Consider the following 15,033-nt stretch of genomic DNA (forward strand, 5'->3'; position numbering starts at 1 on the left):
ATGTAATGAAACTAAACGCTATAGGTTAGATCCCTCAGGTCTGTCCTGACTAATGTAATGAAACTAAACGCTATAGGTTAGATCCCTCAGGTCTGTCCTGACTAATGTAATGAAACTAAACGCTATAGGTTAGATCCCTCAGGTCTGTCCTGACTAATGTAATGAAACTAAACGCTATAGGTTAGATCCCTCAGGTCTGTCCTGACTAATGTAATGAAACTAAACGCTATAGGTTAGATCCCTCAGGTCTGTCCTGACTAATGTACTGAAACTAAACGCTATAGGTTAGATCCCTCAGGTCTGTCCTGACTAATGTAATGAAACTAAACGCTATAGGTTAGATCCCTCAGGTCTGTCCTGACTAATGTACTGAAACTAAACGCTATAGGTTAGATCCCTCAGGTCTGTCCTGACTAATGTAATGAAACTAAACGCTATAGGTTAGATCCCTCAGGTCTGTCCTGACTAATGTACTGAAACTAAACGCAATAGGTTAGATCCCTCAGGTCTGTCCTGACTAATGGAATGAAACTAAACGCTATAGGTTAGATCCCTCAGGTCTGTCCTGACTAATGTAATGAAACTAAACGCTATAGGTTAGATCCCTCAGGTCTGTCCTGACTAATGTAATGAAACTAAACGCTATAGGTTAGATCCCTCAGGTCTGTCCTGTGACAGAGGGGGGGGAGACAGAGAGGGGAGGGAGAGCGACAGAGAGGGGGGGGGGGCTGACAGAGGGGGGAGGGAGAGCGACAGACAGGGGGGGGGGGGGGGGTGACAGAGGGGGGAGGGAGAGCGACAGAGAGGGGGGGGGGGGTGACAGAGGGGGGAGGGAGAGCGACAGAGGGGGGGGGGTGACAGAGGGGGGAGGGAGAGCGACAGACAGGGGGGAGGGGGGGTGACAGAGAGCGGGAGGGGGAGTGACGGGGGTGACAAAGAGGGGGGAGGGGGAGTGACAGAGAGCAGGGGGACAGGGAGGGGTGACAGAGAGGGGGGAGAGGGGGGGGGGGGGGTGACAGAGAGAGTTGTAGAAGGGAGCAGGAAACATGCATTTGAAAAATGGGAGAGGGAGAAGATAGAAATATGTCCAGAGAAAGAGAGTTGGAGAGAGAGAGAGAGAGAAAGAGAGGGGTTCTGTGTAGTGTGACAAAGTCCTTAAAAGGGCGAGGAAGGAATCCTAGGAAGGGGCAGCAGCTGCATGTGATTGGCTGTCAACAGCTGAGGGCCAACCCAGAGCAACCAGGAAGTCAAACACTGACATTGCATGGTGAGGCCACTGGTGAATACAGTAGAAATGATGCAGACCTGCTGAAACATAAAACTAGATCTTATCCTTACCTGTCCAAAGAGCACAGTGAGGGTTTGGTCATCAGGGAAGTCTATGTGTCTAGAGTAGAAATGATGCAGTGCTGCTATGTCTGTCTGATTCATCTCATTCTTCTCACTGTTCAACTTATCCAGGTCTGATAACGAGAGGAGAGAGGGGGAGAGAAGGAGAGGAGAGGAGAGGAGAGAGGAGAGAGGGGGAGAGGAGAGAGGGGGAGAGAAGGAGGGGAGAGAAGGAGGGGGAGAGAAGGAGGGGGAGAGGAGGAGAGGAGAGAAGGAGGGGGAGAGGAGAGAGGAGGGGGAGAGAAGAGAGGAGGGGGAGAGAAGGAGGGGGAGAGGAGAGGAGAGAGGAGAGAAGGAGGGGGAGAGGAGAGAGGAGAGAGAAGGAGAGGGAGAGGAGAGAGAAGGAGGGGGAGAGAAGGAGGTAGGAGAGAAGGAGGGGGAGAGAAGGGGGGGGGGGAGGAGAGAGGGGGAGAGAAGGAGAGGAGAGAAGGAGGGGGAGAGAAGGAGGGGGAGAGGAGAGAGAAGGAGAGGAGAGAAAGAGGGGGAGAGGAGAGAGAAGGAGGTAGGAGAGGAGTGGAGTAGGGGGAGAGGAGAGGGGGAGAGGGGGAGAGGGGGAAAGGGGGAGAGGAGAGAGGAGAGGGGGAAAGGGGGAGAGGAGAGGAGGTAGGGGGAGAGGAGAGGAGGTAGGGGGAGAGGAGAGGGGGAGAGGAGGTAGGAGGAGAGAGGAGAGAAGACATTTTGTATTGTATTGTATTATGTATGTGATACGTGGTTGGGATTTGACTGTGATATGTGGTTGTCTCGCCTGGCTATCTTAAGATGAATGCACCAGCTACGGATTGCTCTGGATGTGACCTTCTGCTGAATGGCTGAATTGTAATGTAAATGTGGTGCTGTATATTCATGTGTATTATTATGTTGTTTCCTGTTTGGACCCCAGGACCAGTAGCCTCAGCAGCAGTGGGATGCAGGGTGGCTGCTGAGGCTACTGGGTTCCAGGCCGGGTTAGAAACAAGGGGGTATACTACAAAGCAGAACCAATGAGGTAACCAGCTAACTTGCCAAAATATTCTGATATTATTTTTAAAAACATATTAAAAAAAAAAAAATGTAAAGGTAAGCTTGACATGGTCTAATTGACTCAACGAAAAACGAAAACACATAACTAAGTTCAGATGTCTTATTGAACCATTAAAATCAGTAGTTATTTCAATTCAGGAAGTAAACCAAATTCCAATTCCACATTTTCCTAATTGAAAAGCATTGAAGAAAATGTGAATTTCAGTGTACTTCCTGAATTGACTGGAATTGACCCCAACCCTGGTGCACTATAAAGCAGGTATGTAGGCTACTATGCATCTAAATCTGTGTACTTACGGGCTTCAAACTCGCTGAGGAGTAACAGCCTCTCTGACTGTGACCGTTCCGTTGTGACTTTCTGGAAAAACACACAAAGACAAAAGCAGCAACATTTAGGGGAAATAGCCCGAGTGAAAGTAAGCCGGTATGGTCCGGTGCAGCATCCTGGCAAAAAAAAGAATCGCGGTAAAACGTGAGCCTGTCACAATAAATCAAACAACTACAGGCACTTACATCGTTATTTAATTACTAATTTAATTAATTATTTATTAATTCAATTTAATACTTAGTTTACGGCATGTCAGCTGCGCGAAAATGAGCGAATTGACTTTAAAACTGCGGTTAGAGGAGAACAACGTGTTTCCCAAGGCGGAGATAAGTGTCCGAGACTGAGACGAGCGCGTACAGCAGTGGACGCATCAATTCAGACTACAAGTGTTGTGGACCTAATGACAAACACCTTTAGGTTTTAAGTAAAAAGATGTCTCTTTCCATCCTCAAATTGTGGGTGCACTGTTTGGATGCTGGAATGATTTTGTGAGTGGACAGACGCATGCAGGTAGCCAACAGGAGCGCCTTTTTAAAGTGATTGTTTGACAATCGGATGAAAACATCATGACTGGTTGTGTTTATGCCACATTAAAAAGGTAATGCATGATACAAGTGATATGACCAGTCATTACTAGGTCCACAGAGATCATACTAAATTGATAGGGATTTTATATGCAATTCTCTGATTAGACCCATAAATGTTTTTCGTGCAAGCGCACACGCTAGAGGTCTTCATGGGTCTAAAAAGTTTGACCCGTTACGAAATGGACCTGGGGCTATCCCACCCGGACCAGATATGCATCAATTAATGTTTAAAATATAGGAGACCTGTTCCGAACGGACCAGAGGACAACTAGACCCGTTCCGTATAAACCTGGTCGGATCCAGACCCGGTCCGATCCAAACAAGGGAAGCAGCAGAAAAGTCCATTTTTAAGCTGCTTTATGAACCAGAGCTGATAAAGCGAGAGAGGAGGGAGGGAGAGAGAGCTGTCGCTCTAGCAGGCAAACCGGGAGAAGCTAGTTAAGCTAGCTAGCTAGGCTAATTGAGGCTGCAGCGCATGCGCATTCTCGTCCTACAGTTACATATAACAACTACTCCATTCAGAATGTAAAGTAGCAGCTTACCTGTTGGCTCTTGGTCGTTGTAGCCTAACCTTTGCTTTAAACTTTAATCATTTTAATTCCATCTTCCATTGATTAGATATTTCCTAACTTTTTCCACACAGAGGCTCTATGACCGTATCCTACTGCCTGAGGATTGACCAAGAACACGGTACACGCTACACTCGCCACGCTCATTAACAGCAAGCGCAGCAGCATAAATTATAAAATTTTCTCTCTGTACTGCGGCATTTGCGTTCGGATCTGTACGGGCCTTTCTGGACAAGTCAGTTAAAATTACACACACCCGAGGACAATCATATCAGTTCCGACTCAGACCTGTGACATTATTTAGAATTCTGGATCAAGACATTTACATTTAAGTCATTTAGCAGACGCTCTTATCCAGAGCGACTTACAGTTAGTGAGTGCATACATTATTTTTCATACTGGCCCCCCGTGGGAATCGAACCCACAACCCTGGCGTTGCAAACGCCATGCTCTACCAACTGAGCTACATCCCTGCCGGCCATTCCCTCCCCTACCCTGGACGACGCTGGGCCAATTGTGCGCCGCCCCATGGGTCTCCCGGTCGCGGCCGGCAACGACAGAGCCTGGATACGAACCAGGATCTCTAGTGGCACAGCTAGCACTGCGATGCAGTGCCTTAGACCACTGCGCCACTCGGGAGGCCTGTTCGGGTCCTGGATCGGGTCTCAGGTATTCGGGTCCTGGATCGGGTCTCAGGTATTCGGGTCCTGGATCGGGTCTCAGGTATTCGGGTCCTGGATCGGGTCTCAGGTATTCTGTTTTTTTATTTTATTTTATTACATTTGAAAGAATGTCTAAAAACCTGGTTTTCACATTGTCATTATGGGGTATTCTGTGTAGATTGATGAGGGAAACAAATAATTTAATAAATTTTAGAATAAGGCAGTAACATAACAAAAATGTGGAAAAAGTCAAGGGGTCTGAATACTTTCCGAATGCACACGTACTGACCTGTTTCATGATGATCCTGGCCACCAATCTGACGGTCTCGGATGGACACCAGTTCTCCCCATAGGAACACATGGCTGTACACTCCAACTTGTGCATGGGCCAGTCCCCCTTCTATTGTGTGAGTGTAAAGAGACAGAATAATATTTTAGGAATAGGCTTTACTCATGGACACAGAACACAGTAAGTCCACAGACAAGACATCTCTCTCTCTCACAAACACACAACACTACTCTAAACCGTGCTCTGATAGAGAGCCAGAGGCATTATGTATTGTCATGGCAACCACGAGAACTTAGAGACCATTTCCCATCTGATTCACATGTTCCTAAATGCTGTTCTAATAATAATGGTAATTTAGCAGAAGCTTCTATCCAGAGCGACACTACAGAACAGATGTTGCCATATACAGGCCATTTAGTACAGTGAGGGAAAAAAAAGTATTTGATCCCCTGCTGATTTTTGTAAGTTTGCCCACTGACAAAGACATGATCAGCCTATAATTTTAATGGTAGGTTTATTTGAACAGTGAGAGACAGAATAACAACAACAAAATTCAGAAAAACGCATGTCAAAAATGTTATAAATTGATTTGCATTTTAATGAGGGAAATAAGTATTTGACCCCTCTGCAAAACATGACTTAGTACTTGGTGGCAAAACCCTTGTTGGCAATCACAGAGGTCAGACGTTTCTTGTAGTTGGCCACCAGGTTTGCACACATCTCAGGAGGGATTTTGTTCCACTCCTCTTTGCAGATCTTCTCCAAGTCATTAAGGTTTCGAGCCTGATGTTTGGCAACTCTGACCTTCAGCTCCCTCCACAGATTTTCTATGGGATTAAGGTCTGGAGACTGGCTAGGCCACTCCAGGACCTTAATGTGCTTCTTCTTGAGCCACTCCTTTGTTGCCTTGGCCGTGTGTTTTGGGTCATTGTCATGCTGGCATACCCATCCACGACCCATTTTTAATGCCCTGGCTGAGGGAAGGAGGTTCTCACCCAAGATTTGACGGTACATGGCCCCGTCCATCGTCCCTTTGATGCGGTGAAGTTGTCCTGTCCCCTTAGCAGAAAAACACCCCCAAAGCATAATTTTTCCACCTCCATGTTTGACGGTGGGGATGGTGTTCTTGGGGTCATAGGCAGCATTCCTCCTCCTCCAAACACGGCGAGTTGAGTTGATGCCAAAGAGCTCGATTTTGGTCTCATCTGACCACAACACTTCAGACGGGCCTGTATATGTGCTTTCTTGAGCAGGGGGACCTTGAGGGTGGTCTTGTAGCCCATTCCAGCCTTGTGTAGGTCTACAATCTTGTCCCTGACATCCTTGGAGAGCTCTTTGGTCTTGGCCATGGTGGAGAGTTTGGAATCTGATTGATTGATTGCTTCTGTGGACAGGTGTCTTTTATACAGGTAACAAACTGAGATTAGGAGCACTCCCTTTAAGAGTGTGCTCCTAATCTCAGCTCGTTACCTGTATAAAAGACACCTGGGAGCCAGAAATCATTCTGATTGAGAGGGGGTCAAATACTTATTTCCCTCATTAAAATGCAAATCAATTTATAACATTTTTGACATGTGTTTTTCTGGATTTTTTTGTTGTTATTCTGTCTCTCATTGTTCAAATAAACCTACCATTAAAATTATAGACTGATCATTTCTTTGTCAGTGGGCAAACGTACAAAATACTTTTTTCCCCTCACTGTATATGTTAATATATGCCAGTTAACAGAAGCTTTTATCCAAAACGACTTAGGTCGGTCATGTGTGCATTCATTACATTATACAATACATGATTATATTATATTATTTAGTATATGTGGCCTATGCAGGGGAACTGAACCCACAACTCTGGTTTTGCCAGCAGTACAGTGTCCTAACCCAGTGTTTCTTAATCCTGGTCCCGGGGACCAAAAAAGGTTCACCATTTTTGTTTGTTTTTTTGCGCTACACTGTAGCAGCACCTCTCAGCTGATTCCACTAAAGGTTTGCTGATGAGTTGATTAGTGGAATCAGGTGGGTAGTGTTAGGGAAAAAAACAAATATGTGCACCCCTTGGAGTCCCAGGGACCAGGATTGAGAACATCTGGTTTAACCCACTGAGCTGTTGGAACCACTGCAATTGTATTGGCTAGGAACAGCCCCTCGTGAACTACAAGTTGTTGAACACAGCTCAACTCTAGGCCATGATGTTTCAGAGGGAGGACCAGAGTTGTTGAACACAGCTCAACTCTAGGCCATGATGTTTCAGAGGGAGGACCAGAGTTGTTGAACAAAGCTCAACTCTAGGCCATGATGTTTCAGAGGGAGGCCCAGAGTTGTTGAACACAGCTCAACTCTAGGCCATGATGTTTCAGAGGGAGGCCCAGAGTTGTTGAACACAGCTCAACTCTAGGCCATGATGTTTCAGAGGGAGGCCCAGAGTTGTTGAACACAGCTCAACTCTAGGCCATGATGTTTCAGAGGGAGGCCCAGGGTTGTTGAACACAGCTCAACTCTAGGCCATGATGTTTCAGAGGGAGGCCCAGAGTTGTTGAACACAGCTCAACTCTAGGCCATGATGTTTCAGAGGGAGGCCCAGGGTTGTTGAACACAGCTCAACTCTAGGCCATGATGTTTCAGAGGGAGGCCCAGGGTTGTTGAACACAGCTCAACTCTAGGCCATGATGTTTCAGAGGGAGGCCCAGGGTTGTTGAACACAGCTCTGGGCATGTTTCAGAGGGTTGTTGAATTTAGCTCTGGGCATGTTTCAGAGGGAGGCCCAGGGTTGTTGAACACAGCTCAACTCTAGGCCATGATGTTTCAGAGGGAGGCCCAGAGTTGTTGAACACAGCTCTGGGCATGTTTCAGAGGGAGGCCCAGGGTTGTTGAACACAGCTCTGGGCATGTTTCAGAGGGAGGCCCAGGGTTGTTGAACACAGCTCTGGGCATGTTTCAGAGGGAGGCCCAGGGTTGTTGAACACAGCTCTGGGCATGTTTCAGAGGGAGGCCCAGGGTTGTTGAACACAGCTCTGGGCATGTTTCAGAGGGAGGCCCAGGGTTGTTGAACACAGCTCTGGGCATGTTTCAGAGGGAGGCCCAGAGTTGTTGAACACAGCTCTGGGCATGTTTCAGAGGGTTGTTGAATTTAGCTCTGTAGTGGCGTTCCACTGGTGGTGTGGGTTCACGATGACCTTTCCCTAGTGGCTAGGGCTCAGTGTCTCTGAAACACACACTAACACGCCTAAGGGGCGCACACTTTCCCCGGGGAGTAGATTTGGACTGTTTTCTCAACCCCTAAAGTACAGTGGTGGATACATATACACTATACCTGGCAGTCGATCTCGCAGTAGTAAGCTTGTTTACATTTGCCACATTTGGAGAGTCCTTCCCTCCTGCAGAGAGAGATAGAAAGGGGGGAGGGGGGGGGGGGGGGTGACATCAGCAATAGAAAGGGCAGGAAACACATTCCCCTACACCACTATTCTCTCTCTCTCTCTCTCTCTCAAACACACACAACGTTCCAGTGTGGGTTGTTCTCGCCCATCTCTCTTAAGGGCAAATGGTGCAGAGAAAGGTCACTATCCTATACAGACACTACCAGTCAAACATTTGGACACACCTACTCATTCAAGGGTTTTTCTTTATTTTTACATAGTAGAATAATAGTGAAGACATCAAAACTATGAAATAACACATATGGAATCATGTAGTAACCAAAAAAAAGTGTTAAATCAAAATAAATGTTATATTTGAGATTCTTCAAGTAGCCACCCTTTGCCTCGATGACAGCTTTGCACACTCTTGGCCATTCTCTCAACCTCCTTCATGAGGTAGTCACCTGGAATGCATTTCAATTAACAGGTGTGCCTTCTTAAAAGTTAATTTGTGGAATTTCTTTCCTTCTTAATGCGTTTGAGCCAATCAGTTGTGACAAGGTAGGGGGGGTATACAGAAGATAGCCCTATTTGGTAAAAAACCAAGTCCATATTATGGCAAGAACAGCTCAAATAAGCAAAGAGAAACGACAGTCCATCATTACTTTAAGAGATGAAGGATGAAGAGATGAAATTTCAAGAAATTTGAAAGTTTCTCCAAGTGCAGTCGTAAAAACCATCAAGCGCTATGATGAAACTGGCTCTCATGAGGACCGCCACAGGAAAGGAAGACCCAGAGTTACCTCTGCTGCAGAGGATACGTTCATTAGTTACCAGCCTCTGAAATTGCAGCCCAAATGAATGCTTCACAGTGTTCAAGTAACAGACATCTCAACATCAACTGTTCAGAGGGGACTGTGTGAATCAGGCCTTCATGGTCGAATTGCTGCAAAGAAACCACTACTAAAGGACACCAATAAGAAGAAGAGACCTGCTTGGGCCAAGAAACACGAGCAATGGACATTAGACCGGTGGAAATGTGTCCTTTGGTCTGGAGTCCAAATGTGAGATTTTTGGTTCCAACCGCCGTGTCATTGTGAGACGCAGTGTGGGTGAACGGATGATCTCCGCATGTGTAGTTCCCCACCGTAAAACATGGAGGAGGTGGTGTTATGATGTGGGGGTACTTTGCAGGTGACACGGTCTGTGATTTATTTAGAATTCAAGGGACACTTAACTGTGTAAGTGCTATTTTACCAAGAAGGAGAGTGATGGAGTGCTGCATCTGATGACCTGGCTTCCACTCTGAGTCGGAAGGCAGAGTGAAGGAAAAGCAGCCAACAAGTGCTCAGCATATGTGCGAACTCCTTCAAGACTGTTGGAAAAGAATTCCAGTTCAAGCTGGTTGAGAGAATGCCAAGAGTGTGCAAAGCTGTCATCAAGGCAAAGGGTGGCTATTTGATTAATCTCAAATATAAAATATATTTTGATTTGTTTAACACTTTTTTGGTTACTACATGATTCCATATGTGTTATTTCATAGTTTTGATGTCTTCACTATTATTCTACAATGTAGAAAATAGTAAAAATAAAGAAAAACCCTTGAATGAGTGGGTGTGTCCAAATGTTTGACTGGTACTGTATATATAAATCTGGGCATGTCTCCAGAAACAAGTGAGACTGTTGTGTGTGTGTGTGTGTGTGTGTGTGTAGGTCTGTGGTGTGTGTGTGTGTAGGTCTGTTGTGTGTAGGTCTGTTGTGTGTGTGTGTAGGTCTGTTGTGTGTGTGTGTGTAGGTCTGTTGTGTGTGTGTAGGGCTGTGGTGTGTGTGTGTGTAGGTCTGTGGTGTGTGTGTGTAGGTCTGTGGTGTGTGTGTGTGTATGTGTAGGTCTGTGGTGTGTAGGTCTGTTGTGTGTGTGTAGGGCTGTGGTGTGTGTGTGTGTAGGTCTGTGGTGTGTGTGTGTAGGTCTGTGGTGTGTGTGTGTGTGTGTGTGTGTGTAGGTCTGTGGTGTGTGTGTGTGTGTGAATATAAAAGGCCTCTCCTCTCCTAGAGAATCAGGAATGATTCCAGAACCAAACCAGATAGATACCGTTGTGTCTCAACAACCTAAAGTGGTTTCAGCTCCACTCTCTGTCTCAGCCTGTAGCCGTCATCTGTCTGTCTGCGTGTGTAGCTGACCTATTTTACATTTTACCAACAGTTAGTATTATAGAGACTGCGACTGTTTTTGTCAGCACTTATCTCTCCTGTAATGAAACTCACAACTGCTGCAATAGGTGCTGAGAGAGGTGTGTGTGTGTGAGAGAGAGAGAACAAACCCAATTTTGATAAACTCCCATATCTATTGGGTGAAATACCACAGTGTGCAACCACAGCAGCAAGACGTGTGACCTGTTGCCACAAGAAAAGGGCAACCAGTGAAGAACAAACACCATTGTAAATACAACCCATATTTATGTTTATTTATTTTCCCTTTTGTACTTTAACTATTTGCACATCGTTACAACACTGCATATAGACATAATATGACATTTGAAATGTCTTTATTCTTTTGGAACTTCTGAGTGTAATGTTTACTGTTAATATTTACTGTTTATTGCACTTTTGTTTACTATCTACTTCACTTGCTTTGGCAACGTTAACATACGTTTCCCATGCCAATAAAGCCCTTTGAATTGAATAGAGTGTGTGTCCCTACAAAGAAGCAGTTTAGTGTCTCCTCTCCACTCCTAGCTGATCTTTAATATGCCATTTAGCAGACGCTTTTATCCAAAGTGACTTACAGTCATGTGTGCATATATTTTTACGTATGGGGTGGTCCCGGGGATCGAACCCACTACCCTGGCGTTACAAGCGCCATGCTCTACCAGCTGAGCTACAGAGGACCACAGTCTCCTCTCCACTCCTAGCTGTTCTCTAGTAGTCTCCTTTCCACTCCTAGCTGTTCTCTAGTAGTCTCCTCTCCACTCCTAGCTGTTCTCTAGTAGTCTCCTCTCCACTCCTAGCTGTTCTCTAGAAGTCTCCTCTCCACTCCTAGCTGTTCTCTAGTAGTCTCCTCTCCACTCCTAGCTGTTCTCTAGTAGTCTCCTCTCCACTCCTAGCTGTTCTCTAGTAGTCTCCCCTCCACTCCTAGCTGTTCTCTAGTAGTCTCCTCTCCACTCCTAGCTGTTCTCTAGTAGTCTCCTCTCCACTCCTAGCTGTTCTCTAGTAGTCTCCCCTCCACTCCTAGCTGTTCTCTAGTAGTCTCCTCTCCACTCCTAGCTGTTCTCTAGTAGTCTCCTCTCCACTCCTAGCTGTTCTCTAGAAGTCTCCTCTCCACTCCTAGCTGTTCTTTAGAAGTCTCCTCTCCACTCCTAGCTGTTCTCTAGTAGTCTCCTCTCCACTCCTAGCTGTTCTCTAGTAGTCTCCCCTCCACTCCTAGCTGTTCTCTAGTAGTCTCCTCTCCACTCCTAGCTGTTCTCTAGTAGTCTCCTCTCCACTCCTAGCTGTTCTCTAGAAGTCTCCTCTCCACTCCTAGCTGTTCTTTAGAAGTCTCCTCTCCACTCCTAGCTGTTCTCTAGTAGTCTCCTCTCCACTCCTAGCTGTTCTCTAGTAGTCTCCCCTCCACTCCTAGCTGTTCTCTAGTAGTCTCCTCTCCACTCCTAGCTGTTCTCTAGTAGTCTCTCCACTCCTAGCTGTTCTCTAGTAGTCTCCTCTCCACTCCTAGCTGTTCTCTAGTAGTCTCCTCTCCACTCCTAGCTGTTCTCTAGTAGTCTCCTCTCCACTCCTAGCTGTTCTCTAGTAGTCTCCTCTCCACTCCTAGCTGTTGTCTAGTAGTCTCCTCTCCACTCCTAGCTGTTCTCTAGTAGTCTCCTCTCCACTCCTAGCTGTTCTCTAGTAGTCTCCTCTCCACTCCTAGCTGTTCTCTAGTAGTCTCCTCTCCACTCCTAGCTGTTCTCTAGTAGTCTCCTCTCCACTCCTAGCTGTTCTCTAGTAGTCTCCTCTCCACTCCTAGCTGTTCTTTAGAAGTCTCCTCTCCACTCCTAGCTGTTCTCTATTAGTCTCCTCTCCACTCCTAGCTGTTCTCTAGTAGTCTCCTCTCCACTCCTAGCTGTTCTCTAGTAGTCTCCTCTCCACTCCTAGCTGTTCTCTAGTAGTCTCCTCTCCACTCCTAGCTGTTCTCTAGTAGTCTCCTCTCCACTCCTAGCTGTTCTCTAGAAGTCTCCTCTCCACTCCTAGCTGTTCTCTAGTAGTCTCCTCTCCACTCCTAGCTGTTCTCTAGTAGTCTCCTCTCCATCTGCACTGACGTGAATGAACTGGACCTTTATTCATAAAACGTCTCAGACTATGAGTGCTGATCTATGAACAGGTTAACCCTGTCCATTTAATCTTGTGCATTATGATCTAAAAAGGGAAAACTGATCCTAGATCAGGGGAATCTCCCTAGTAGTCACTAGAACAGCACCTCAAGTTGATTCAATGTGTGTGTGTGTGTCAAAGTAACTTCGTTCATTCATGATTGAACAACAAGCTGAGCCAGATACTGAATGGGCCTGATCTGATGAAACAACTGTGTGTTTGTGTGTTAGCTGTTGAAAGCCATGCTGAACCCACATGGTGAGGGGTGAGTGTGACGTCCATTTCGAGTCACAATGCCTTCCAAGGATGTAAAACGATCGCTACAATGTTATGGTGGTTTGAGAACACCTTAGAAATATCGACAACTAGCCCTACGTCAAGTGACACACAGAGAGATAAATATCATTTTCATGCAAGATGAGGTTGGCCAGGTAGCTGGATAGAACCACAAATATAACTCTTAGATCTCATTTCTATTCTACAACCCAAAGCCATCATGTTCTGACAGTTGTACAGACAGGTCCATACCTGGTGAAGCAGTATTCACAGTGCGCTCCTCTCTCATTCACCGTCAGCACGTAGGAATAGGCAGGACAGACAAATACGAGGTCTCCGACAGGGAAGTGCTTCACAGCCCGCAGTCCCCTGCCCTTCCCCGGGCTAGCAAACCTCTCTGTCCCCTCTATACCCTCGTTCTTCATACATATGCCATTCATCTTTAATAACGCCGTGGTCTGTTGACCTAGCTAGCAATGCTACTTGTAGTGCTGCTTTGCAAGCCAGCGAGCTAGGCAACGTTGGAGTCCTCTTGCAAAAACTCAATTATCAGACTTGCTAGCGGGTTCGTAATTCCCAAGGGCCTCGTTCACAGTGTTGCTTGTATGTCTGTCTGCGGCTAGCGAGGTTAGCTAGCTGGCTGGATTTGGCTACACCCTGACACTAAATATGTTCTAATCTGTGCTGACACGAATGCCTCCTCTCTCACCAATACCAAACGGAAAGGCTATCATAAACTAGCCAGCCTAGCGTCATATGGTTCACTTCTCAATACTACGACACAAAGCTACAGGATACCGAGAGGTCCTAATGCCCCGATTGGTTAAACGTGAGAAAGCGCTCAGACTAGGGTTGCAAAATTGCTTTAACCCCCCCCAAAATTACAAGGTTTTCCAGAAATCCAGGTTTGACAATTACAGGAATCAGGAGAGAGTAAGAAGAAAATCCGCAATCTTCCAACCAGGATTTCTGGAAAACCTTGGAATTTTGGGAAAACTTAGCGGAATTTTGCAACGCCCAGGTCAGGCAAATAAGATGGTTCAGACGTTACTGGAGATAATCATTGACAGTCTTGTACCACCATCCTGTGGCCAAAAGATAGTATGCATTAGCTTGGGAGTGGGTCAGTGGGAGACTCAATTGCTTTTTCCTTGACTCATTTTACATTTTAGTCATTTAGCAGACGCTCTTATCCAGAGCGACTTAGTGAGTGCATACATTTTCATACTGGCCCCCCGTGGGAAACGAACCCACAACCCTGGCGTTGCAAGCGCCATGCTCTACCAACTGAGCTACAGGGGACTCATCGCGTCCTCTCTCCTCAAAACCCATTGGAGGAGGTCAGATGGTCAGGAACTCTGAATTTCTCATGTACAATTGAGATTCTTTCACTGACCCACGTTAATGCATTGTTATTTTTTGGCCACACGATGGTGGTACAAGACAGTCAATGGTTATCTCAAGCAACGTCTGGATCATCTTATTTTGTCTGAACTGAGGGTTGCAAAATCTTCCCAGTGAATTAATGAATTAGAAAATGGTTGTGTTGTGTCGTCACAGTTGGTTCTTTATCTTTGTATAATAGAGCCCTCTGCTGCCATCTTCTGGACAGACAAGATGTTAAAGTTGTACATTGTCCAGTGCATTGACTAGACGGAAAAACCCACACCTCAAAGCATTATTTATTTATTTTTGGGTATTTTACCCCCTTTTTCTCCCCAATCGTCAATCTTGTCTCATCGCTGCAACTCCTCAACAGGCTCGGGAGAGGCGAAGGTGGAGTCATGCGTCCTCCGAAACATGACCCGCCTAACCGCGCTCCTTAACACCCGCCAGCTTAACCTGGAAGCCAGCCCCACCAATGTGTCCGGGGGAAAAAAACAGTTAAAACTGGCGACCGAGGTAAGCCCGCAGGCACCCGGCCCGCCACAAGGAGTCGCTAGAGCGCGATGAGCCAAGTAAAGCCCGGCCGGCCAAACCCTCCCCTAACCCTGACGACGCTGGGCCAATTTTGCGCCGTCTTATGGGACTCCCGGCCACCGCCGGTTGTGGCACAGCCCGGGTTCGCCTTAGACCGCTGCGCCACTCGGGAGGCCCACCTCAAAGCATTTTAACAAAGATCGAGTGATAGCGGTATTTTGAAGTTGCTGCTGAACGGCAGGCGCAGCCGTTATTCCTGGGTTTGGGCTCACTCAGCGCAAAGCTGTTCCTGTACGAGTCATG

At 46.6% G+C, this 15,033-nt stretch overlaps 1 protein-coding gene across 1 annotated transcript; it reads right to left on the reverse strand.

The window, feature by feature from the left end:
- Positions 1 to 591: 591 nt before the first annotated feature.
- LOC311114600 (N-lysine methyltransferase SMYD2-A-like) lies at positions 592 to 13,505 on the reverse strand. The gene is made up of 6 exons (XM_084189839.1): positions 13,063 to 13,505; positions 8,151 to 8,214; positions 4,845 to 4,955; positions 2,707 to 2,767; positions 1,339 to 1,463; positions 592 to 669 (listed from the first exon to the last, which is right to left on the reverse strand). The coding sequence occupies exons 1-6, from the start codon at positions 13,248 to 13,250 to the stop codon at positions 643 to 645; spliced, it is 576 nt and encodes a 191-aa protein (XP_084045965.1). The 5' UTR covers positions 13,251 to 13,505; the 3' UTR covers positions 592 to 642.
- Positions 13,506 to 15,033: the final 1,528 nt, after the last annotated feature.

Source organism: Coregonus lavaretus (genome assembly GCF_964263955.1).
Source record: "Coregonus lavaretus genome assembly, contig: HAP1_SCAFFOLD_3561, whole genome shotgun sequence".
NCBI lineage: Eukaryota > Metazoa > Chordata > Actinopteri > Salmoniformes > Salmonidae > Coregonus > Coregonus lavaretus.